The 25275-nt window shown below is 46.5% G+C and overlaps 1 protein-coding gene across 1 annotated transcript in view; it reads left to right on the top strand.

The window, feature by feature from the left end:
• Positions 1-25275, top strand: part of AOPEP (aminopeptidase O (putative)) — a 1575581-nt gene that overhangs the window by 816635 nt on the left and 733671 nt on the right. Inside the window, exon 10 of the mRNA XM_086961188.1 lies at positions 16188-16231. Coding sequence (XP_086817314.1) covers positions 16188-16231 — 44 coding nt within the window. The remainder of the gene's footprint in view (positions 1-16187; positions 16232-25275) is intronic.

The raw sequence follows: 25275 nt of genomic DNA, 5'->3' as shown, positions 1-25275 counted from the left end.
AGCCCCTTCAGCCCAGGTGGCGGTGGCTCCAGTTTCAGAGACCTGGTGCAATACTCTGGCGACATTTTTTAGGGATAAAATCACTAGTATCCAAGAAACGTTTCCAATTTCATCCAGGAATTCCGGTGCTCCGCTGGCGCAGGCTAAGCCTATGGTTGAACTTGACTTTACCTTCTCTGAATTTAGGCCGGTGGATTCTGTCAGCTCTCTCAGAATCCTTAAGGCCCTTAAGTCCGGCTCACCTAACGACCCATGCGCAGCAAGGCTTCTGGCCGATTTGGTAGATACCATAAAGCCAGAAGTGAATCTCATGGTTAATAGATCACTCTGTGAAGCCTGTGTTCCAAAGGGATGGAAACATGAGCTGATTCTCCCCCTACTTAAGAAGCCGTCATTGGACCCTCTGATGCCTGAGAACTATCGGCCTATCTCGCTTCTGCCAAGTTTGGCTAAAGTATGCGAGAAGTTGGTTACGTTCCAACTTACCAACTTTGTTGAGGGGGCAGGTCTGCTCCATCCGGCACAATCTGGCTTCCGTGCCTCTTATGGCACGGAGTCAGCTCTGTTAGAGGTCACAGAGGCGATTCGGGGGTGTTTGGATGCCGGCGGGAGAGCAGCATTGGTTATGCTAGATCTCTCTGCGGCCTTCGACACTGTGCCCCATTCCCTGCTCCTAGACTGCCTATCTGAAATAGGTATTTCGGGCATGGACTTGGAATGGATCAGGTCCTTTCTGGAAGGTCGGCTGCAGCAGGTCTGGCTCCCTCCATGTGCCTCTGCGCCTATGCAGGTGACTATTGGTGTACCGCAGGGGTCATCACTTAGCCCTCTTCTGTTTAATATCTACGTGACTCCACTTGTTTATCTTGCGGAGTCATTGGGGGCTAAGGTGATGGCCTATGCCGACGACACCCAGTTGTTGTTTACCTGGAGCAAGGAGGACGACTCGGTTGGGACAGCCCAACACTGTCTTTCCTCGGTCTTTCAGTGGTTGGCTAATGCACAATTGAAATGTAATGAAGGAAAGTCTGAAGTGTTGCTGTATGGTTCCTTCTTGACGGACTTCAGAGAGAGGCTCTGGCCTGCTGGCTTTCCTCGCCCTACTTAGAGGAAAGGTGCTGCCAAAAATCTTGGCGTCTGATTAGACGTAAATCTGAACTTTGTGACACAAGTAAAGAAACTGTCTGGCACCTGTTTTGGCATGTTGAAGATCTTGAGAATGTTTCTTCCCTTTCTGCCTAGCACGGCCAGAGAAACTGTAGTCCGCGCTTTGATTCTGTCCAGTTTAGACTATGCCAACGCCCTTTTGGTAGGCAGTCCGGGATTTCTTGTGAAGAAACTGCAAGTTGTCCAAAACTCGACGGCCAGACTTCTCAGGGGTTTGTCTTCTAGGCACAGTGTCCACACTCATTTGCGCACTCTGCATTGGCTCCCGGTTGAATCTCGCATTAAATTTAAAATGCTGTCAATTGCTCACCGGGCCCTTTATGGTCTAGGTCCCATCTATTTGCAGAAGAGGTTCGCTTTCTACATACCAGGGAGACAGCTGCGCTCCTCGGCCCAGTTGCTGATGCAGATGCCGAAGTTCAAACGCCAGCGACTTGGCGGGAATTCTTTTGTGCGTAAAGCAGGCCTGGCCTGGAATATGCTGCCCCTGGCTTTGCGGGGCACCCAGGATCCACTGTTGTTCAAGAAAAAATTAAAAACTCTGCTTTTTTCAACTGATGGGTGGGCATGTTCTTACTTTTCTGAAGTTAGCGCCGGGACACTTTTGAGTAGCTGCGCGCTCTATAAATTAAATATAACATAACATAACATAACATAACATAACAGAGTTTGGGTGGTTGGGCCCTTTTCCCAGGAGGCCACGGTAGGGTTTGGGAAAAATAGTCTTCATGTGTACCTATTGATTGGCAAATATTTTGCAGAAACAGCGATTATAATGAACATACCAGTTTTCTTCATGTTGGATTCACAAAAGCATCCGAAACAACAATTCAGGGAAAATCGGAGAGAAGAAAAATGTAAAAAGAAGGGGTGGAATAGGAAAAGGCCACCCTGCCAATTTATGAATTCAAGATGAAAGCTATAAAAGGGAGAAATATAAAATGGAATTTAGTATGACAAGTGGCTGTGTTAAAAGGGGTTCAAAGACAACCAGTAACCAAAGACCCCTTTATGTTGCCCGGCGGTGCCGCCTCTATGACCCACCAATATTAATCAAATGAAGAAGCAGGCGCTGGAGACTGGAAGGCAGGAAACGAGGATTTTATTCTCTCCGGAGGAGAACACATCAATTCAGACAGCAAGTATCGTCACGAGGTGCTCTAACCACATCTCTGAGGCCTGGCCTCTTATACTAGGGTTTATGACCTTTATTGCACGTAACACATTCTCGCAACACTTTGATATTTGAAAGAACATCCTCGGAATCTCCCCTTCAGGCCCGTTCCCACATACATTTACAGTTGAATTCCCCACCCCGGTCACAACAGGTGATGATTGTCGCGCAGCAGGGCATTCCGCCGATTCACGGAATGCGTGGAGTTGATCGGATCTCATAGGGTGGGGGCTTTGATCGGCTCGAGGGTCTTTTGATGGGGAGGGGAAGCTTCCTACTGTACGGGGTAATAAACAGTATCCGCAGGGCCAGGTGGCGGCCTGGGAACAAGGAAGACAAATGGGGACACAGGGAAAGGGGTTTTGCATCAAAAGGATCTGAGACCATGAAAGGAATGAAGGGAGGTGTCGCGCTGGGAACAGGATGAGATTCTGTGGCGGAGCTGCGCTGAAGAGGGGTTTATGATCCAAGGCATGAGAGAGCGGGGGTTGTCAGCGTGCGGGGGGATGCTTGCGAGGTTAGGAGAGAGAGAGAGAGACGCGCTGGCTATCAGCGAGGGACAGGGAGGCCATGGTGTTTAAAATGGCTGCTGCTTATGCGCACGAATGGGCTCGAAAGGGGCAAGATGGCGCCGATAATGTTGATGTTTGCAGTCTAATCTTTAACAGTCCTCCCTTTTCAACATATCTTAGCCAACTTGCTTACTCAATGTCAATCTTCATCAAATTCCTAACCTCGGCATCATATATTTCTCTCATATGTTCGTTTCCAAAGTCCACAGTCTTAGGGCAAATACAATTTACGCATAATGTACACAGAGGTGGCAGACATTGAATTCCTAAGCATAAACCGCATATTACAACTACAGGAATCAGGATAATGGTGAATAGTCTCCAGCCCCAGTTCTTAACGGGGCTCCAGAACCAACCACCAAGCGACCATTCTTCTTGTTCTTGGTGGACTTCTGAAGAGAGTCTATGAAGATGTTCGATGGCTTTGTACACTGAGGGTGAGTTGTCCGGTATGTACGTACAGCAGCTGGACCCAATAATGCGGCATGCTCCACCACGATCCGCAAGAACCACATCTAGGACAAGGCGGTTCTGGAGGGCCACCAAGCGGACCGCTTGAAGTTCAGCGGTGTTGTTAGCAAGGATACCAGCCGTGATGTTCATTGTTGTCTCAACTGCTTGAGTCAGATGTCGGATGGCACGGCTGTTTGCCATCGGGCCCCAGAGGGGGACAAGTCCCTTCATTGCATCGAGGAACTGCGCTCCTGTTGAGTCGGCTTGTTCAATGTCCTTGGCTCGCTTTTGTCTGTGATGATTTGCTGGTGCCACATAAGTCGGAGGAAGGATGAAGGAAATGAAACAAGTGCCCCCCCAGCCTTTGGGGAGCCAGGTGTAAGCCTTCGTGCCGCAGACGAAATACGTGTTTGGAGATGCCACAAAGGAAGGTGGGTCGGTGGAGTCCAGAGTTCTGGAAAACCGGCAAGCACTGTGGCCTACCAGCTGAGTCCCAAGCCCTTCCATGCACATGTGGCCGGTGACGTTGATGACTGACAGGGCCACAGTCAGAGTGGCAGCCGTTCGTTTTCGCAGGTAGGAGAAGGTGGTTCTGGTTGGATTATTGAACACTTGCATTTCAATTTGTTCTTTAGCAGGGATGTCCAAGTGGATTGTGTTGTTGGTGGTCTGCGGGCAGAAGTGTGTCTTTGTTCTGTTCCGCCAGACCCCGTGGTGGAAATGCGTTACGGTTTTGCTGGAGGTGGCATTGTCCTTAAAGCTTTCTTGCAGAAGCATCAGCCAAGCAAGACAGGAGCCGTGAACTGAGAAAGGTGAAGGGATGAATGGTATCGAGTGTCCAGTGGCGTGGGGTAGCAACCCACAGATCCAACAGTTGGTGGCATTGGTGGCAAGGTTGTGCTGGTGAAGTAGTTGTACGAAAGAGTTATTCCAAAATTCCTTTCGCCTCTCTCTGAGTTGGGGAGAGAGCGAGATCAGATAATGTTCCTTCATGGTGGTAGGCTGAGCAGTGGTCAGGAATGTTTCGTGAGCAGGTGCATTTTCTTCCACAATCCAGAGTGTGGTCATGAGGAGAAAGCAGAAAAGGATTGTGATGAAGAGCGCAATTGTCTTTGAGCTGTGGAGTCTGTCTGCTTTTGGGTTTCTGTGGTGGGTATTTCCTGTTGCCTCCATCATCTTCTTATTTGGCGCTTCCATCATCTTCTTATCTGGCGCTTCCATCATCTTCAAGGTGCTCGGTAGCGGGCAGAACCACAGACTTTGTTTTGCTTCTCTCCGGGTAACCCTTGGTAGTGTTTAGGTCACCGTTCTGAGATTTAACTTAGTCCGTGGTCTACTTAGCCGAAGCTCCCTCCTTTCGACGCAGGAAATACCCTTCTCTCGACGGCACAGTGGGATCAGAGAATTTTGAAAGTTCAAGTGCTTCGGTATCGGGATAGCAGGTTAGTGACGGTCGGTCCTTGTTCAGGAGCTCTTCTTGGTTGTCGATGTTTTCGGTCGAGGTCAGGGTCGAGGAGACCTTCTTACGGTGGTGTGCATGCAGCCAGTTGCGTTTTCCCTCCACTCGAAGTGCTGTTCGGGTGGTGATGAGGACTTGCCAGGGGCCCGTCCACCGGGGTTCCAGACTCTTGGCACGCTGGAAGTTCCGGATCAGGACGAAATCCCCAGGCTGGATGGTGTGTCCGGGACCCCTGGAAGTGTCAGGGATGGCATGCAGCACCTGTTGATGGATAACAGACAGTGTTTTAGTCAACTGGCATAAGTAATCAGACATTAGGACGTCCGGGACGTCATGAATGGAAGTTGGTTTCGGTGCAGACCAGACATTCATAGGCCGGCCGAATACAACCTCGTATGGTGTCAAGTGGTGTTTGGTAGGGGTGGAACGCATTGAGAGCAATGCCAGGGGGAGTGCGTCTGGCCATTTCAGTCCTGTGGTAGCCACTATTTTGGCCAATTTTAGTTTCAGTGTGGCGTTATGCCGTTCAACTAGTCCAGCAGATTGGGGGTGGAAGACTGCGTGGAACTTTTGTTTTACACCCAACCCCTTCAAAATGAGTTGGATAACTTCGGCTACGAAGTGGGGGCCATTGTCGCTCCACAAAATTCGACAAAGGCCGTAACGGGGGAAAAACTCCTTTAACAGTACTTTTGCTGTGGCCATAGCAGTGTTGTCACGGGTTGGGTATGCTTCCACCCATTTGCTAAATGCGCATACCACAACAATTACATATTTCAGGCCTTGACATCTGTCTAGTTGGATGTAGTCCATCTGCAGGACTTCAAACGGGTGATTTGGGACCCCAAACCCTCCCCGGGGTACTACAGTTCCTTTCCCGGGGTTGTGTTGCAGGCATATCAAGCATTGTTGGACCAGACGCTTGGCGGACTCTGTGATCTTATCATTGTGCCAAACTCTGGAGACAAGTTCAATCATGGGGGCTGATCCTATGTGGGCAGGGGAGTGTGCCATAGTCAGTATGGGAATCAGATACGAGTCAGGTAGCAACCATTTGTTTGTGTCTTTTGTCCGCCAGCAGCCTTCGTCATCTTTCAATCCCACCCGTGTCCATTCAGTCAGTTCGTGTTGTGTGCTAGCCATTTGAATGTCTCTAATAGTGTCCCTAGCGTCGGACCATTTTTCTGCTTGTGACCTGGTCACGTACATGCGTGTTGTCGTCCTATTTTCAGCTGTCGTTCGGGCAGTGATGTCGGCTAGTGCATTTCCCTGTCCAATAATGTCTGTCACCTTTTTGTGTGCCTGGCATTTGATGACTGCAAGCTTTTTGGGGAGAAGGACGGCTTCGATCAAGGCGGAGACTAGATCCCCGTGCAAAATGGGGGTGCCGTGTGAGGTCAAGAATCCCCTCTCCCTCCAAAGGAGCCCAAAATGGTGAACCACCCCGAAGGCATACTGGCTGTCGGTGTAAATGTTTGCTGTGGTTCCTGCTGCTAGAATACAGGCTCGTGTCAGGGCAATCAGTTCCGCTGCCTGGGCAGATCGTTGCGTTATGCGGGCTGTCTCGACCACAGTTCGAGCCGTGGTGACTGCATAGGCAGCTGAAGTGGTGCCATCGGGGAGTTTGATGCAAGAACCGTCCACCCACAGCTCTCCATCGGGGTCGGGAAAGGCCGTGTCTCTGAGGTCAACCCTACTTCTGGTCTGTTCGTCTGTGAGGGTCACACAGTCGTGTACAGGGTGCGCATTGGGATCGTTTTCTGGTAAGGGCAGCAGGGTTGCTGGGTTCAGTGTGGTGCATCTCTTCAGAGTGATGTGGGGTGCGAGCAGAGTCAGTTCGTATCCAGTCAGTCGTGCACTCGTCAGGTGTTGCGTTTTGGTTTGGTTTAGGAGGGTGTCAACTGCATGGGGTACCAGTACTGTGAGGGAATTCGAGAGCACGATCCCCTCACTTTGTCGGCTAGAGATCGCAGCAGCAGCTACAGCTCGAAGGCAAGCAGGCAGGGCTCTGGCTACAGGATCAAGAGTGGCTGAGAAGTAAGCGCATGGTCGTTGCTTTGAGCCGATGGACTGGGTCAGGACAGATAAAGCACACCCCTCCCTTTCGTGAGTGTAAAGGGAGAAGGGCTTTGTGTAATCGGGGGTACCCAACACAGGGGCCGAGCAAAGGGCATCTCGTAGTTGCATGAAGGAAGCCTGACACTCAGGGGTCCAAGGGAGTGGGAAAGGGATATCCTTAGCTAGCAGTGAAAGCAGTGGTTTTACTACGAGGCTAAAGTTGGGTAACCACTGTCGGCAGAAGGAGGTGAGGCCTAGTAGGGATCGGACCTGTTTCTGGGTCCTAGGGATGGGGGTGTCGAGAATGGTTTGGATCCGGTCAGGAGTCAGTTTCCTTCCGTCTTTGGACAAAAGGTGGCCTAGGTAAGTGACCTGGGGTTGGCAGAATTGCAACTTCTTCTTAGAGACCTTGTGGCCATTTTCTGCAAGGAAGTGCAGGAGTTGAATGGCGGCTGTGACAGCTAGTGGAGTGGTGTCGGCTGCCAAGAGGATGTCATCGACATATTGCACTAACACCACTCCATCGGGTAACTGGACTTGATCCAGTTGTCTCTTGAGGGCCTGGCTGTAGATGCTAGGGCTTTCTGTGTAGCCCTGGGGTGCTCGGCAGAACCTATATGAGCGGGCTTTTAGGGTGAAACCTAAGAGATATCGGCTGTCTGGGTGGATGGGGATGGAAAAGAATGCGTTTTTGAGGTCAATGACAGTGAAGGTGGTGGCAGTGGAGGGAATCAAAGTCAGGATGGTGGTAATGTCCGAGACCACAGGGTACTGGGGTACCACCACTTTGTTGATCTCTCGAAGGTCAATGATGAAGCGGTATGCTTTCTCATCTCCTTCTCCCTGTTTCTTAATGATGGGCAAGATTGGGCTGTTGCAAACGTTGCTAACCACTTCCTCTACCGCTCCTGCATCTATCAGTGATTGGATGATTTCTACCAATGCCTTCTCGCCCTCGGGCGATATCCGATATTGTGGAAGCTTTGGGAGTGTTGCATCTGGTCGAACAGTAATGTGCACTGGGTCGATCATCATGCGCCCTACATCCGAATCCGTTTTGGCCCACAGATACGGAGGCAGAGTGTCAAGCAGGGAAGTGTCAGCGTCGGTGATGGAAAACATGTGTCTAGGGGGGCAATGCCTAAGCAGAACGGGATTGTCGTAAAGGAAAACTCGGACTCCATCTTGGGAACATCTAATCGTTGCTCGGAAGTGTTTCAATAAGTCGAGTCCCATAATTGCGTCAGGGCTATTGGAGGAAAGCAAAAACGTGGTGTCAGTGGTGTTGTTTTCTAAGTCAAAGAGGATCGGGGCGGACAAAGGGTTAGTGGAGGGCGTTCCATCGAAACCTGTCGATGTTATTAGTGAGCCAGACAAGGGTGCCCTTGGAATCAGTCGTTTAGATAATGCACTACGTGTTGCGCCAGTGTCTACCAGGAATGGTGACTTTGTACCCAAGACCTTGGCAGTGACATAAGGGCCTTGCTGGTCAACATGGAGCTCGACTGGATCCCTCCCTTGCCCTAGGCAGTCCTATGCAAAGTCATGAACATCATCGTAGTCAGATTGCTGGCATTGGTTCTGTCGGGGTCGGTCAAATGTGTTTGGCCTACCTGATCTATCATTAGTTGCGTTGTTTGGGGGCCCTCGCTGTGGTCCCCTATTTCTTGGTTCACTTGCTGTATCCCTAGGATCTCTATTTCTGATGAGTTCCAAAAGAACTGGGCACTGAGATTTCCAGTGGCCCGTTCCTTTACAGAAAGCACACTGGTCCTCTCTAATGTCTGTACGTCCAATGTGGGGAGTCGAAGTACGGTCCTTGGGAGGTGCAGTTTTAGGGACGTTCATCTGATGGTTTCCCCGGTATTGGTCTCGTCCCATAGTCACCCCTTGCAGTTGAGCCATCATCACCCTCTCCTTTAAGTCTTTCTTCTTTCTCTCTGTTGTTCTATCGTTTTCGTTTTTCTGATGTTCATATTTGGGCCATCTGGAGGATAGCCGTAGGTTTGGAGGCTGCCCAACTACTTTCGCTGGCCTGCAGTTTCTGCGAGACCTCCGGTGATAAACCCTTAACGTAATTCTGGACAAACAGATGGTGTCCGGTTGCAGTGGTCAAGTCCTGGCCGCTGTAATCGGAGAACACCGTTTCAAACCGGGAGAAGTATTCCGATACGTCCTCCTGAGGTTTCTGGCGACAGGCCGTTACTATCGACCAGTCCACTTTCTTTTCTGGGATCAGGGTTTTTAATTTCTGTACGATTTTATCCGGGAGGTCTAAAATGGCTTTCAAAGGCTTTTGTCCGGGTTCTCGTTGTCTGTCTATGCCATCGAGTTGTGACCAGTTATGTCCAAACAGCTCAGAGTGGTCGACTTTCCGGATTTGCTTCCACACATCAGCTGGTAGACATAACCCGAAAAACAAGTCGATGTCAGCCAGGGTCATAATCGTCGATCCTAGGGCTGTACCCAACTCAGTATAGAAGGCAGTGGGGTTTTTACGTAGGTCAGGCAGAGATTTCCGGAAGGTCAGAATCTCTTGCCGGTCCCATGGTTGGTAGACCCAATTGTACACTACCCTTCCCTTTGCATCTTTGTTGTTTGCGTCATCGTGAGTCCCTTCACCTCGTGGAGGAACCCAGTAAGGGGCAGCCTCTCGTATCGGCATCATGGTGTTAGATCGTTCAGTTTGTGGTTCGGTTGCTACGGATGTTGTGGATTCGATTTTCGGCTTTTGTTCAGTGAGGTGGCGGAAAACCTCAAGCATACGCGTAAGGAGGTCCGTCACATCACTCTCACTCTCATCCCCGATATCGACCTTCCGGTACAGAGTCGTTAGGCTCTGGGGACCTTTTTCTTGATATCGGTCCTCGTATGCGTTTAAGACGTGATAACACAGTTGTACAGTAAAGTGTCGTCTGTGACTCCCTGTATAAGAATTAAACACATCCGTGACGGACTCTTCATCTTCCCTCTTCTCTACCAGTATCTTTGCTATCTTGTCGACCCCTGCTCGCTCATTTTTGCTTAGTCTGTATGTTTTTGCAGGACCAACCCTTCGGGCCTCTGGGTCGCCCAACGTTGTCGTTTGCGTAGCATCTAATACAAGGAGTTCAGCCGGCACAGAGGCCATGGGGGCTGAAGCCGTGGTGCTACTCTCGCTTGTACCTGGGGGTAGTGGGTGCTGTGCTAAGGGTTGGGAAGGGGCATATGGAGGGGGCATGTGGATGATCGGAGGACCTAGCAGCAGATCATCGTTGGTTCGCTGTTTCGAGTGTAATTCAGGGTAGAGCGTGGAGGGTGTTCTAACCAGACACTGGCTTGACGTTTCTATTTCTAGCTTCTGTTTGGTATCCTCTCTTTCTTTTATCTCTTTCTCTAGTTTCTGGGCCGCTAGGTGGGCTGCTTTCCGCAGCTCTTTTCCCAACCTACTCTCAGTTCTCTTTTTACGTTGTTCGGCTTCTTTTCGCCACATGCCGAAGCTGTCAAGCATGGTGGGCGTCGTCTTGCTTTTACCAAGGGCTGTTTCTAGTGTGTTTATTTTATCGTCTTCAAAGGATCCTATCAGTGGCCACTGACTTTCTCGATCCTTTTTCGTATATTTATGCCACAGCTGGCTATAGGCTATAGCGATTAATCCATGCTTCATGAACATGTCCTTATTAGGGGTGCCTTCCAGCGGAGCCGGATGGTTCATCTCTAATAAGCGGTCCGGGCTAAACAGGCTACTAACCAGTGGGGAGAAGACAGGCATGACGGATCACAATGGGGATAATAGTCAGCACTACCTATCTTATCACTGCGTGCAAAGACTAGACAGAATATTTCTATTCTACGTTGTTTGCAGGCAGTGAATACCTCATGAACCAATCTTGAGCAATCAATGTTAGGTCAAAAATAAAAAATCAATATGGTCAATGGGGAGAATAAGTAGGCTCGCAAAGGTCCGCGTCACCTACCCTTTCACTATCTGCAAAGAGGGGACCTATTCTTCCCTGTTTGCAGACAGAGAATCTCCAGAAAACAATCTATAACAGTTAATCAATGGGGGAGGGGCAATTGTTCAGTGGGGGAGAAAAATAGGTCCGACGGATGCGTACCTATCCTTCACTGTTTATAAAGGGAGAGCCTGTTGTTTCTCCGTTTGCAGACAGTGAATCTCCAAATAAATTAACAAAAAGTAATACTAGTATTTTCTCATCAATTATCAATCACTTTCGCAATTCGTCGTGTTTACACGACCTTACCCGGACCGCATGGACAGTTTCTTGTCTTCCGAATCCAGCGCCCGATCGTCCTTTTCTCTTCGTACTCCTCGTGGCACTCCTGATGGTTCCCAGTCAGGACCGTAGATCACTCGAGAGAGGTCTGTTCGGAACCAGTGAAGTTCGGATGATCGGCTGTCAGACGAGGGTCTATCGGACAGGGTACCTTCCGATCGTTGCAGTCGTTCACTCTGTCGTCAGGACCTCTCCCACTGGATCCACGAGTCGCTGATGGGCCCCACGCTTGGGACGCCAATTGTTAAAAGGGGTTCAAAGACAACCAGTAACCAAAGACCCCTTTATGTTGCCCGGCGGTGCCGCCTCTATGACCCACCAATATTAATCAAATGAAGAAGCAGGCGCTGGAGACTGGAAGGCAGGAAACGAGGATTTTATTCTCTCCGGAGGAGAACACATCAATTCAGACAGCAAGTATCGTCACGAGGTGCTCTAACCACATCTCTGAGGCCTGGCCTCTTATACTAGGGTTTATGACCTTTATTGCACGTAACACATTCTCGCAACACTTTGATATTTGAAAGAACATCCTCGGAATCTCCCCTTCAGGCCCGTTCCCACATACATTTACAGTTGAATTCCCCACCCCGGTCACAACAGGTGATGATTGTCGCGCAGCAGGGCATTCCGCCGATTCACGGAATGCGTGGAGTTGATCGGATCTCATAGGGTGGGGGCTTTGATCGGCTCGAGGGTCTTTTGATGGGGAGGGGAAGCTTCCTACTGTACGGGGTAATAAACAGTATCCGCAGGGCCAGGTGGCGGCCTGGGAACAAGGAAGACAAATGGGGACACAGGGAAAGGGGTTTTGCATCAAAAGGATCTGAGACCATGAAAGGAATGAAGGGAGGTGTCGCGCTGGGAACAGGATGAGATTCTGTGGCGGAGCTGCGCTGAAGAGGGGTTTATGATCCAAGGCATGAGAGAGCGGGGGTTGTCAGCGTGCGGGGGGGATGCTTGCGAGGTTAGGAGAGAGAGAGAGAGAGAGACGCGCTGGCTATCAGCGAGGGACAGGGAGGCCATGGTGTTTAAAATGGCTGCTGCTTATGCGCACGAATGGGCTCGAAAGGGGCAAGATGGCGCCGATAATGTTGACGTTTGCAGTCTAATCTTTAACAGCTGTGCATGTAAAGTTGAGGTGGTAGAAGGTGGGGCAGGGAAAGACTGTACCAATGTACCAATGCAGATACACAATGGAAGAATTTCCAACAGGAACAGGGTTTTCAGCAAGGACCATTGGTAGGTTAGCAGCCAGTAACGCAACATGAGAGAATAGGCACGTTCCGCTGACCCTAGATTCTGGAAATATATTATATTTGGCCAGAGACTCATGGACCACTAGTACGTCAAAAGGAAAGAAAAGGGGAATTAGGAATTTAAAAGAGAGAGCACTTGTTAGTAACTGAAATTAGAATATGGGGTATTTGGAAAACTTAAGGGAGCACGTGTCACTCAGCTCTAGAATCATTAAATTAAGTAAACAATTAGGGCTACGGCGAAGGCTGAAAACTGTCTTACCTCACCAGTGATGGAAGCTTTCCCTTTAGCATCAAGCATGGTAACGGGTCTCTGCAAACAATAAAGCCCTTGAGGATAATCACACTATCTACATGGTTCAAGAGGCAACCCCTGACATTTATGCTTATTGATAGGGGAGCTTCCTTTTACAATATCCTTTTGGAAACTATCCCAGTGCCTATGCGTGATACTTTCGTCAGGCCAAGTAACAGATGACATGCACATCAATCCTGCTCATTAAGATTATGAGAATAAAAAATATAGGAAGTGCCTCGTGTAAGCAACCATCATGAGGTTCTGCGCTGTTAATCACCAACTTGCTCACTTTCTCATCATTGGCAGCTTTCCCATAAATCTGAGAAACCAACACCTAGACTGAATCAAAAAGTGCTGCTTGTGAATGCCATGTAATGAATAAACTCAAAAATCCCATGTTTAGACCATTTTAGTGCAAACAGCCAAAATGTTTCATTGCCACGCTACAACCTACTGGCAATTTTATCAGGACATGAAGACCGGTAATCACCCAATTGTACACCGGACATGTACTAAAAAGAAGAGAAGAAGTGGACAGAAAATAGAAAGTGAGATAAATACACAACATATCCCTCAAAAGTTAAAAATACCACGCACACTTCAAATCTTACATGGGTATATGTAAGTTGGCAGGGTATGCCCAGACGTGGGTCCCTTGCTCACTTTGCTACTGTATTCAAGCTAGCCTGGCTGATGATGGCTGATTAGCCAGAAACCGGTCCCAGGGTGCTTGTTTCCGGGCCAGGGAAGACATGGCTTGACAGTTCGGGCTGGACTGTTCACATGAGGCACAGGGTCAGACTGATTTGCATATGGCATGTCTGAACTGGGGTGGCTGAGTGAGCTAAAGAGTGATGATGGATTAACCCCACATCAGTTTACTGGGGGTGAGTGCTTCCAATGTTCAACACTCCGTCCATCATCCCCTTTGGTTTTGCTTTGTTCGCCCTAAGTTGGCAGGGTATGCCCAGACGTGGGTCCCTTGCTCACTTTGCCACTGGATTCAAGCTAGCCTGGTGATGACGGCTGATTAGCCAGAAACTGGTCCCAGGATGCTTGATTCCGGTCCAGGGAAGACATGGCTTGGCAGTTCGGGCTGGACTGTTCCCATGAGGCACAGGGTCAGACTGATTTGCATATGGCCATGTCTGAACTGGGGTGGTGGAGTGAGCTAAAGAATGATGATGGATTAAACCCAGATCAGTTGACTGGGGGTGAGTGCTCGCACTCCGTCCATCATTCCCTTTGGTTTTGATATGTAATAATTACCATATGGCCCCCGGGTGAGCGCCTACCAGCGGCAGTACATAGGGGGAAATTATCTGGGAGCACAACTGTGGATGCCTGAAAGGGAGGAACAACACGCGTTTCAAAGTTCACATCTAGTCTATGTTTCAATCATTGCGCTGCCGACCCTGCTTGTGATAACACGTAGTACCAGTATAGGGAGATTAATAATATCCAAATTCAGGGTGTTAATGGGCACACCGGATTTAAATATATATGGTTTTCAATCAACATGCCCCAATCTGGCTCAAAACAGCAAGACTTTAAAAACAGACTCACGTAGCAGTTACTCCCACCACCGTCAATACATGTTAGGTACTGCCGTCCCAGTACAGGAGACTAAATGGCACACAGGTCCACCGTGCTCACGGCCCGTGTTTGCGTGTGTGCGGTACACATTTAGAGTGCCACCCCTCTCGGGCTGCAGAAAGCTGCTGGAAAGACCCCCAGTCAAAAAGGCATCAACGCTCCATACTCCCTCGACCCCCGACCACCACATGTGCCAGGACCGAATAATGGATAATCGGGATTCGAAAACTTTCTGCAATTACTCACCGCCAGTTCCAGTGCCAGTGACCCATTCTACGTGCACCCAGCAGCACTCTTGCACCAACTCAATTTAAAGTCGCGGAGGCGAGTCACCCTTGGTTAATAGCCTGCATCCGCTAGACAGAGCATGGCCACAGGTGCCATGTTAGAAAAAGGTAGTTCATGGCCGCCCGGCTGATGCATTCAGCAAGGGTCCTAGCGAACCAAGGGACGGCTCACTGGTTAGAGGCGGCAGACCCGAGAGCAGAGGACGGCCCGGGACCAGGGTTCGATTCCCGGCGCGGCAGGTTTCTGGACCAGGGTCAGCGGACTCGATAATTCTCTCGCCTCGGTGCCCACTCTGATCAGCGATCACACTCGGCAACTCTGGGCATTAGCTTGCCTCATCTTCACTAACGGCCCCACCAGACCGCCGGGGATGCCTGGTCTCACCCTGGAGATACCCATTAAGGGACCATCTCTCAGGGAAGCCAGGAAGGGTTTTGCAGCGGTCGAAGCGCCTTGGGACCCTACGGGTAAGTAGTGCGCTATATAAATGCCAATACATTTACATTTATACATTTACAGTCAACAATCCTCTAAAACACCTCACATTGAAAACATTTTGGAACACATACTTCTTAAAAAACACTGAAAGGAGTTGCAAAAGGTGTCTCCTATAGTTAATAGCCTGAAACCACTAGACTGCGCATAGCCACAGGGGCTATATTCACAAGAGGTAATTCATGGCCGCCCGGCCATTGCATTAAACCTGGCTTCTGGCCAACCCAGAGACCTTGTCAAAAATCCCAAGTAACAACTCCTTTTGAAAATTTATTTTTCAGAACCCATATTTCTTAAAAACCACAACGAGTTGTAAAGGGTATATAAACAAGTGTTGCAGAGGCCATGCAAGAGTGAAAGTGGGAAGATAAAAACATGGAGATCGCCCACATCCACACACCACCCCCAAACACTCATCCCTCATGTGCAACTCCAACCACCCATCACACGACGCTTACCACATATGAAGCTCGCAACTTAGGCGTCAAGACAAACAAAGAGAGCAGCGGGAGCAAAACAGCTATAGACTCATACACATGCCATGGTGACATCTATTTCTTGTCATAGATGTTGTAACCTCGTAACCTACATTATTCTGTTGCCCACAGATTGAGACTGCCTCTCAATTTTGTGGCTAGCCTTGGAGTTTATGACACTCAACCGAATTACTCAGGCCCACCTTATCCGCCTGTTCGGAAAAGATCCAGCACGCACATGTATATATAAACAGTAAAGGCTACTTGTAGTAATTTGAGCACGTACATATGGGCGAACGAATCCAAGTTGCAATCATTAAAATGCTAATCGTTTATTAAAAACAAAAATAGTTTATTGAAATTCATTGCGAGATCATTTTTCCCTGGATATTTGTATGATGTTGAGCAATATCATTCTTAGGGCGTTTGCAACGATTATAAACTAGCTCTAAAACGTAAATGTTTAGCATGAGAAGAGCAGTAATTTGATGTTCCACTGGAAGAGGGCACCATGTGTTTTAGAGCATCCAGGCTATAAAAGCCCCACCAATGTTGAAGCTGTGAATTTGGCCACGGTGTAACTATACACAGAGTAATGCATTTTTCCATTTGCAGGATTTCCTTCATATGTTGGTGGAGAATGGCCAGGAAAGCGAGGGGTAAGTGACAGCTTTTGGAAATGATACAAGAAAGTGGCAGGAAATAAAAAGTCTGAAATCTTATCATGGGTTGTAATCACCAGTACATTTGGTGTGTTTACTACGTATAGGCCAGCCACAAGATCTGAGCTTGTTCGAAAAGGCAAATAAGGCATTGTATAAATCATATGTCTGGCTGGCACATCGTTTCCAGTGAAGGCTCTTCATCATTGGGCCTTGCTCCTCGTCAGGCCGGTGCTGCAATGCCCGACTGGCACCCGCAAAGGGGCTCAGACTTTGGCAGAGATCTTTTAGGATGAAGCCGTAGGGTGAGTGCGGGTGTGTGGGCTTGGTAGTGCGGTGAGTGAGTGAGTATAAAATAGGTCTTGAACCGTCCTAACTAAATGTATTTATTCCCAGGGGGCGCTAGTCTAGTTAAAAGTAATCTGCCCCCACTGGATATAATGTTCCTACAGGGCTGGTGTGGTGCATAGGGTCGACATGTTTCATGCCAAAGTAGCCTCTAACGGGTTCGGTGGCACTTCATCAGGACCAAGGAAAGAAATTAGGTAATTATTAGCACTACCTTGGTAGTAGACCTATTTTATACTCACTCACTCACCTCACTAGTCACTACCAAGCCCACACCTGCACTCACCCTACGGCTTCATCCTAAAAGATCTCTGCCAAAGAGCCCCTTCGTGGGTGTCCATCGGGCATTGCAGCGCCGTCTCGATGAGGAATGATGAAGCATGACTTCCTTGGGGTGTGTGAGGGCATTTTTTAGAAAAGACCTTTCTTCCCCTCCCTTAGGAACTGCACACCTCTTGTATTCCTTACTACTGCCTCAGAGCACATGGGCAGGACCTGCTTAAATATAGCATAAATATAGCTGCTGGTTCCTCTTGTTTCAAACACTTTGGTGACTGCCTCATAAGACCTTATGAGCAGATCACTTCCGTTAACTGACGTTTGTTATTTTTATCAACTTTTTATCAATGCAAGGCCGTGTTTGTTCAACTGTATTTATAGTGATACTTTCCTGTATGTACGAGCAAGATATTGAAGAGAGCATACACAATAATAAGATTCATGTGTTATTTATATTATTCTTGTTGGTTGTTGTATATAGTATTATTGTTTGCATTTGATATTGTTATTTCTAATCTTGTTCTTATTATACTTTCAGTTAATCTTTTATTAAGAAAACTTCTGACCTAACAGTGGCAACATCTATATGTAAATATGTATAAAGCTATCATGATAGCCCCGATAAAAAAAAACAATTCATGTACCAAAATACATTTGGCACTCATTGAATTTAAATTGCATTTGTATAACGCTTACTACTCCTGACGAGCCATGGACGTGGTTTACGGCGGGTAGCATACTGCTCAGGAATTGAACATTTGTGGTTAATCTATTGGTTATTGGGATTAGTCTTTTGATCGCAAGGAAATCCTTCCATGCATCAACTCAAGCTTCATTGTGGTACATTAATGAGTTAGGTGTGATCGTTTGCGGTAGGGCCGGACTAGCCATCGCGGACACCAGCCATTTTCCTGGTAGGCCGCTCGAGTGGGGGCTGGTTTTTGACCCCTAGGGGGCAGTAATTGTTACCAGTACAATATCAGCCCCCTGTAACAACGTTAGACGGGAGTGGTGCTTTCCACTAAATATATATATTTACACAGATATTATTAGGTTACAGGGATATGGTTTCAAAGAAAGTGAGATTAAGAGAGACAGGCATGCTTCTTAGAGTAGTTTATATACACAAGAGGCATGCAGGGTGTAGAAGGGAAGTAGAGAGCCATTCAAAAATACATAAAGGAGGGAAAATCTTACAGTTGATGTCAAGGTCAATGTTCTGTGCACGGTTTTAGGACTGTAGAGTGTGGAGTTTCTCTGAGATAGCACGCAATCTGTGGTTGTAAACCTGTAGAACAAACCATCTGCTGCTAGACCCTACTACAGTTTCAAATCCTCCTCTAAAAGAATGTCACATTAAGCAGTCTTCCAAAGAGGTGGCAGATTCTTGCCTCGCCAAAAAAAAGCAACTTCAAGCAGTGCGACATTTAAGCACATCCTGAAACCTGCAATTACTATTTGACTACAGCATTGAAAAAGTTAAGGTCTTTCAATCCTCCTCCTAAAATTGTTTGAGCCATGTCGTGTTATTTCTAGCTCTTGTGCGCACCACCCCACTTGATGCAATTCAGTCAATGCTTTCAAACTCAGAAAAGACAGTGTGTGTACATACTAAAGCAGCACATTCAGTGCTATGGATTATTGTTACTGTTTATGCAAATCATTTAACAGTATACATAAACTGCACGTATGAACGTGCCATGTAAACAACCGCCAGCCTAATCAGAGTCTGAATGGCCGTAGTGGGCATCGGGCATTTCCCCAGGATGCTGGAAGGGTTGGGGACGATTTTGCAGCTGTAGGGGGCGTTATTGTTACTGGTTCAGCAATGCTGTTATATCGGCTCCAAGTAACAAAAGCAGCAGGGGGGCTGGTCCCTCAACACTGCGAGGGCTGCTTTTGGTTCCCAGTCTGGCGCTGAGCGTAATATTTAACAAGACATTTGATAAACATGTCACAGCAATCATCATTACTAAATTCACTGCATGTTATCAGGCCCCATTGAATACTGGTTCGGAAGTGTGTCAGTCGTTACAGGGAAGTGATGTCCATTACGCCTGAAGAGCTCCAGCATCCACCTTGCCTCCTAGTGTGTGCTAGAAGTGAAAAAAATGTGAGTGTTAGCACCCACCCACCAACCAACGTTTCTCCCATCGCCGTGGGCTTTCTTAAGGTGTATACTTACATGTTCGACACTTTGGCAGGCAAACTTAGAGTATCCAAAATTATGGAAAATCCAAAGTTTGGGATTTTATGAGAAACTAAATTATGTACCTGAAATTAATGGAGTGCACCTTTAAGGGACACCAGCTAGTTTTATTAAAAGAAAATGTTCATTTGGAAGGAATGCAAACACAGGAATGAAGGTCTGCAGTTCCTCGCAGGGCTCTATCCCCTTATTAACATGCATTCACAGGGGGTTGCACAATGCATCCTGTCTCATTAAAATGTGTGCGGCAGCAGATGTTATGGCTTCCTGCAAATGTGCATTTTGTGATGGGACTGATTAGGTCATCCGTTACTTGGCAAAATTAAACCGTGTTCACAAATTAGTCTTTATTGCAATTAGAGGCAGGAGCATGAGGTGAAGCAAAGGACATGGGGCCTTATTTAGAGTTTGGCACCCATGCTGCTCCATCAAAATGGGATGGCTATTCCGTCTTCCCTATTACAAGTGCCATAATCTTTAATACACTTCTATTACAGAGGAATAGAAGTTGTCACATTTAGGAAAGGGTATCCCATATGCCAAACTCTATATAAGTCCTGCAGTTTGGCTGGAGGGGCCAAGGAACGCCATGCAACATAACGTCAATAATTGTAGGCTTGCAGAGCACTTACTGGACGTATTACCAATTACCATATGCGCCTAGTCATGAATCACAGATTTTTGCATTACTTTTGGGCTACTTTTATAAACCTTCCGAGCTCCCAAGGTATATTAACAATCGCTGGGGATGGTCCTTACCTATACCCCCCCAGAATCGGCCTCCGCCAACCTGGCCACCAGTCCCAGTGGAAAACAGATATGAAACCTTAGGTGATCTAAAGGCATGTGACTGATTTATAAGCTAAACTGAAGAATTAGCCACAAACTCTGTCTCCCCAAGTAAGGCCATCTCAACCCAGGTACCTGCTGAGTACAACCTGTCTTTTATCTCGTGGAATATAACGGATTTTAGAACAAAATCACAGGATCACGATTGGTTACGAATAGTTACTAAGTCTGACATAGTGTGTCTCCTAGAAACCTGTGAGGAGAAAATGATCAATATAGACGGGTATAGAACCTATCAGACTTTGGCAGTAGCATCATGTTCAGGTGATGCAAAAGGGGTACTGGTGACTCTAGTAGCCTGCAATAGTAGGATTACGGTAAAAAAAGTTTAGAAATATGTCAATATACTATCACGTTCTCTTATGTAAAGGGAGGCAAGGAGGGTATTGGATCCTAATCAATATATACAACAATAACTTTTCTGGCAATATGACGGGGGTGTTGGAAATAATGGAGAAAGACATAGACAAATTACAGGAAAATAATCCTAGCCGAGTAGATTTTTTATGGATGGGGGACTTTAACATTCACCTGTGTGATAGATCACACCTCCCCATATGTTGTATTACAGATGTTCATGGGGAGCCGATTTGCTACTTCATTCATAATGGCTAAGGCACTATCTTAAATAGACTACTACTGATCCATAATCTGGAGATAATAAATACAGCAGATAGTAATACAGGCCAATTAGAATATACTTTTTTTTGCCCGTTCCTGTAAATCTACTATAGATTTTATCCTGGCCTCTAAAAATTTAAGAACTCAGGTGTCCTCCATTAAGATGACAGTCTATCCTTTTAGTGATCACGCAACTATCAGCTGCCAAATACCACGGGGAGGAAGACCCCCAATTCAAGTAAACAAGTCCCCAAACCTCGTATTGCAAGAAAAAATGAAATCATACTAAAGTGGGAGAAAGTGGATATACCAAATTCCACTTGTAGTATTGTTACTACCATTCCTGAGGAAATCACAACTTGTCTCGATCCACTCTCACATCCAGAGGAATTAGCAATAGCCTTTGAGCGAATCTTAACAAAAATCAATGACGATCTATTAAGTCCCCTTAAAAGCATGAATAGGGGTTCAGTGCACTGGTTTAACAATCGCTGCACCAAGCTCTCAAAGATCTTCTTTCAGCATTGCGTGCAAATCCAAGGGATATAATGCTGATAAAATCCCTACGTCTTACTCATAAAACAGAAAGGGAGAATAGATTAAGGGAGTTAAAATAAAAAATTAAATAAAGCATCTGTTCTAAAAAAAAATAGCAGGGAATTCTGGTATGTAATTAATGCCCCCTTTTTAGGAGAAGATTCTGACCCATCTACAGACCAACATGTAATGGAGGAAGATTGGGTAAGACACTTATCTGGAGTCTTTGGTGGCAAAAATGAAGACTGCTTAGAGGACTTTCTGTGTCAGCCCCCACAGGAGGATTACTACCTATTTTTCAATTTAGATGAAATAAAAGTGGCACTGAACCAATGTAGTACTCTGAGGGCTGCAGGTCCCGACGGGTTTCCCATTGACTTCTTCTTAAACAACCAGGAGCTTTGGGCCCCCCTGCTCTCCAATGTTTTTAATGCAGTCTCTTAAACTCACCCACTAGATTCATGGAAAACGTCCATCATTGTACCACTTTTTAAGAAGGGGGATAAAGAGTTAGCAAAAAACGATTGACCTATCTCGCTGTTAGACAGCACTGCAAAATTAATGGGACGACTCCTGCTTAGAGCTAAGGGCAGAGGAGAATAGCACACTAATCCAATCACAATATGGGTTCAGAATGCAGAAGGGGACAGTGGACCAATGCCTCAATTTAAATTTGCTGATAGGCAAATATACGCTGGCTAAAACAGGTCAATTGTACAAGGCCTTTATGGACCTGTCAGCCGCTTTTCTCTTTGAGTGTCCACTCGAAGCTCTGGTCCATAATGGCCGAATTGGGGATAAACAATATAATAATAATCTTTATCCATGAATTGTACTCTTCAGCAGAGGATAGAATACATATGGGGAGAGAAGGGGTGTGCTCCCGCCCCATCTTTTTAGCTTACGGCATAAGGCAGGGATGCATACTTGCTCCCTTCCTTTTCTCCCTCTACACGAATGGTGTGGAGGCAGCATTAGCAGGGACCACCAGTGATGTTCCCATCATTAATTCAGCACCAGTTCCTATACCTTTGTACGCAGATGATGCGGTTCTGTTGGCTCGAACAGACAAGGCACTGCAGAAGCTAATAGACACTTATGTTAGCTTCATGGGTAATCTAGATCTGAAAGTTTACCAAAACTAAGTCTTTAGTTCTCATAGCTTGAAACACAGACCTACAAAGTTAACAACGTGGTATGCCGAAGGGAGGAAACTGGAAGTAGTCAAAACGTTCACTTATCTGGGAGTAATGTTTGACTCCAAAAACATAAGGAGCAGTATATTAGAAAACCGAGCCCTTATGATGGAGAGAAGCATAGGGGGCATTTTTAGTTTCATTAAGAAATTGAGTTCTAAGCATATAGAATCCATTGAAAAGATGTATGTAGCGAAAACAATCGCAGTTGCAACCTATGGTGCAGCAGTATTGGGAGTTACTCCGACATACAGACTTCAACAAATAGAGAACACATTTCTGAAATGTATATTAGGTGTCCCCCGCTCTTGCCCCGTTATTAACTGCCACACTGAATTAGATGTTGCCTTCATTTCTGATCAAATCATCGCCGCTCCCATTCTCCGTTGGCACTTGATATGGAGGAGGGACACTCTAAAGTTGACACAAGATATCCTATTAGACTGCTTAAAAGTAGACAGGTGCAGCAGAATAAAATGGCTGCAATTTATTAAGAACGCCTTATAGTATTGGCATCCAAATCTATTTGATGACCCATCGTCCTGTTCCTCCATCTCGTGGGCGAAGTTTTAAAAACTCATTATTGAAAAGCAGGTTGAGGAAATATGGGAAATAAACCAACTTGAACCTAGGGTGAGACAATATCATTCTGCCCCCAGAACAAGTATTTAACGTTTGTGACTAACCAGCACCACAGATTTTCACATGAATTATATCCCATTGATGCTTGGATTCCCTGCCAATACGTATTCATTGAACAATTTGATTCCTTGCCCTTGTGACTCCTCATTCACTCAGTGTGATCACCACATGCTATTTTTCTTCCCATTATATAGAGAGGCGAGAGAGGAAAATGTTTCTCTGCCCTATCTTATGCAAGTCAGGGCTCAGTTAATGTCATCAAGCACTTTCTATCCTAAAACAACTACCTGACCCGTATACCTGTCTTGTCAGGTTTTTACAAAGTGCCTTAAAGACCCACAAAGGTCAATCGTGAAGACAATTCGATACAATTTACAACCGTTTAAATAATTTGTAATAATTTAACAGACCTGATTGTAATTTTAAATAATTATTTTATGCATTTCTGATTTTATGTAACAATAGAACACTTTTTATGCTTTTTTTTTTTACAACTAGCAAAATAAAGTATTTTGACTGACTGACTGGCCATGCAACATATGATGTATAGAAGCTGAGCTTTTCCTGCGAACAAACAGATAGGTAGTGCACTAGGAAAAGAAAATTATACAGGTCCAGAACTAGACTGGATCAAGGACAAAAGAGAAATACGATAAGAGAGGTCAACATATATCTGTTTATTTGGGCAGGGTTGAAAAGCAATGCAAACCACCTAGTGATAGCATCATAGCGTTTAACATTTGATGCAAAGAAATGGGGAAATGGGTTACATTTTGGATGATAACAGACAACCGGCACAATGGTATCACTGATGGATGTAATCCATTGATCATGTTTACTAATGAAAAGGTGGTAAAGCCTTAGTGAAGCTTCAACAGATTCTAAAACATCAAGAGGGCAGCGGCTGGTCTCAGGTGGCTATCCCACAGGCCCAATGTCAAGTGGGAGAAAGAATGCTAGCACATGGGAGGCTAACCGTATAATGGTTTGAAGACGCAGGTTTTTAGGAACCTCCTGAATTTGGAAAAGAGTTATTCCGTTCTTCTGAATTACTTTTAGTGAATTCCCCAGAGATAAGCTTTGCACATTGAAAGGACCTTTGTTGTAAAGATTGGGTTTGACAGACCGTTATCACTGGACGTTCCTAGGAATCTGGGAAGGAGATGATGGACAACATCTTACTCATGCAGTTTGGTGCGTGGCTATGTAAGGCTTTATGTAGAAGATAGATGGATTTGAAATGTGCTCTTAACTTTACAGGGAGCTACTGAAGAGACTTCTTACCAGGTGCAGTTGCATGCGAAACAGGAGCTGAGCAGTAAGATTCTACGCTCTTTGGAATGTGGATATTCATTTGTTGGTGACTAATGAAGGCCGTCGATTACCATAGTGTAAAATGAAACACTTTTCTGAGTGAAATGAAGGAGTGGAAGAACACGCCATAAAAAAGTGGAGGAAAACAAATTATAAGGCAGTACTTATATGGAGTTTAATAGATAGCAGGCTATTTGGTAGCACACAGGCGTTTAACACTCGGAAAGGGGGGAAAACCCAAGGAGTCAAGCCAGAGTTCACAGGTCTCAAGAGGAGGATGTCCATTTGTTTGCCATTCAGGAATAAACAGTGTCTCTTCATTACGTTTTTGATAAATGATAGCCGATATGATAGAATGTAGCCAGGGTTATCTCGAGGCTGAGATAGAGATGTCATCCCTGTGCATACGATAATCAATTTTGTGCGATTCGAGAATGCTTGTAAGTAGAGCAATATAAATGTTGAAAAGGGTAGTTGACAGTGCTGAGATCTGAGATACGCTGCAAGTGATATTGGGAGGTTTTGGAAGAAGGAGGTAAACTATTGTTCGAGTCATGTGGGCTTCTGAATTCATATCTGTGCATAGATCGACGCCTAGTGTTGGGTCCGAATGATTGCACCTTGTTGTCCTGGAAGAGTCTTCGAAGTATCACGAGATAGGTGACTCCTCCCCTGGACTAAAGGGCGCTTGGGCATCTTCTCCATCCTCAGATTGTTTTTTTCCGCCATTGGGTTCGGATGTTATTCCAATACTCCAACTTCAGAATCGAAACAAAACTTTTCTAAAGGCCAAAAGTCCTTCGACTTCGACGGTATTGTTTTCGCTCGGTACTCATTGACTAGATCGAACTTTCCATCTCGAACCGGTCGTCGACGCGGGCCGTTGGGCCTTTTCGATGCCACGTGGGCCTGCTGCCGATGGAAAGGAGCCCATTCAAAAGGTGCCCACAATGCCACTCCAAGTTCCCGCATACTGACAAACACTCAGTATGCAACAAGTGCCTATCACCAGACCATAAGGAAGAAACCTGCACAGCCTGTGCCCA

This window comes from Lissotriton vulgaris, chromosome 3_1, assembly GCF_964263255.1.
Source record: "Lissotriton vulgaris chromosome 3_1, aLisVul1.2, whole genome shotgun sequence".
Taxonomy (NCBI): domain Eukaryota; kingdom Metazoa; phylum Chordata; class Amphibia; order Caudata; family Salamandridae; genus Lissotriton; species Lissotriton vulgaris.
Note: the sequence above shows the minus strand (reverse complement) of the source record. Positions and strands in the feature narration are given on the sequence as shown.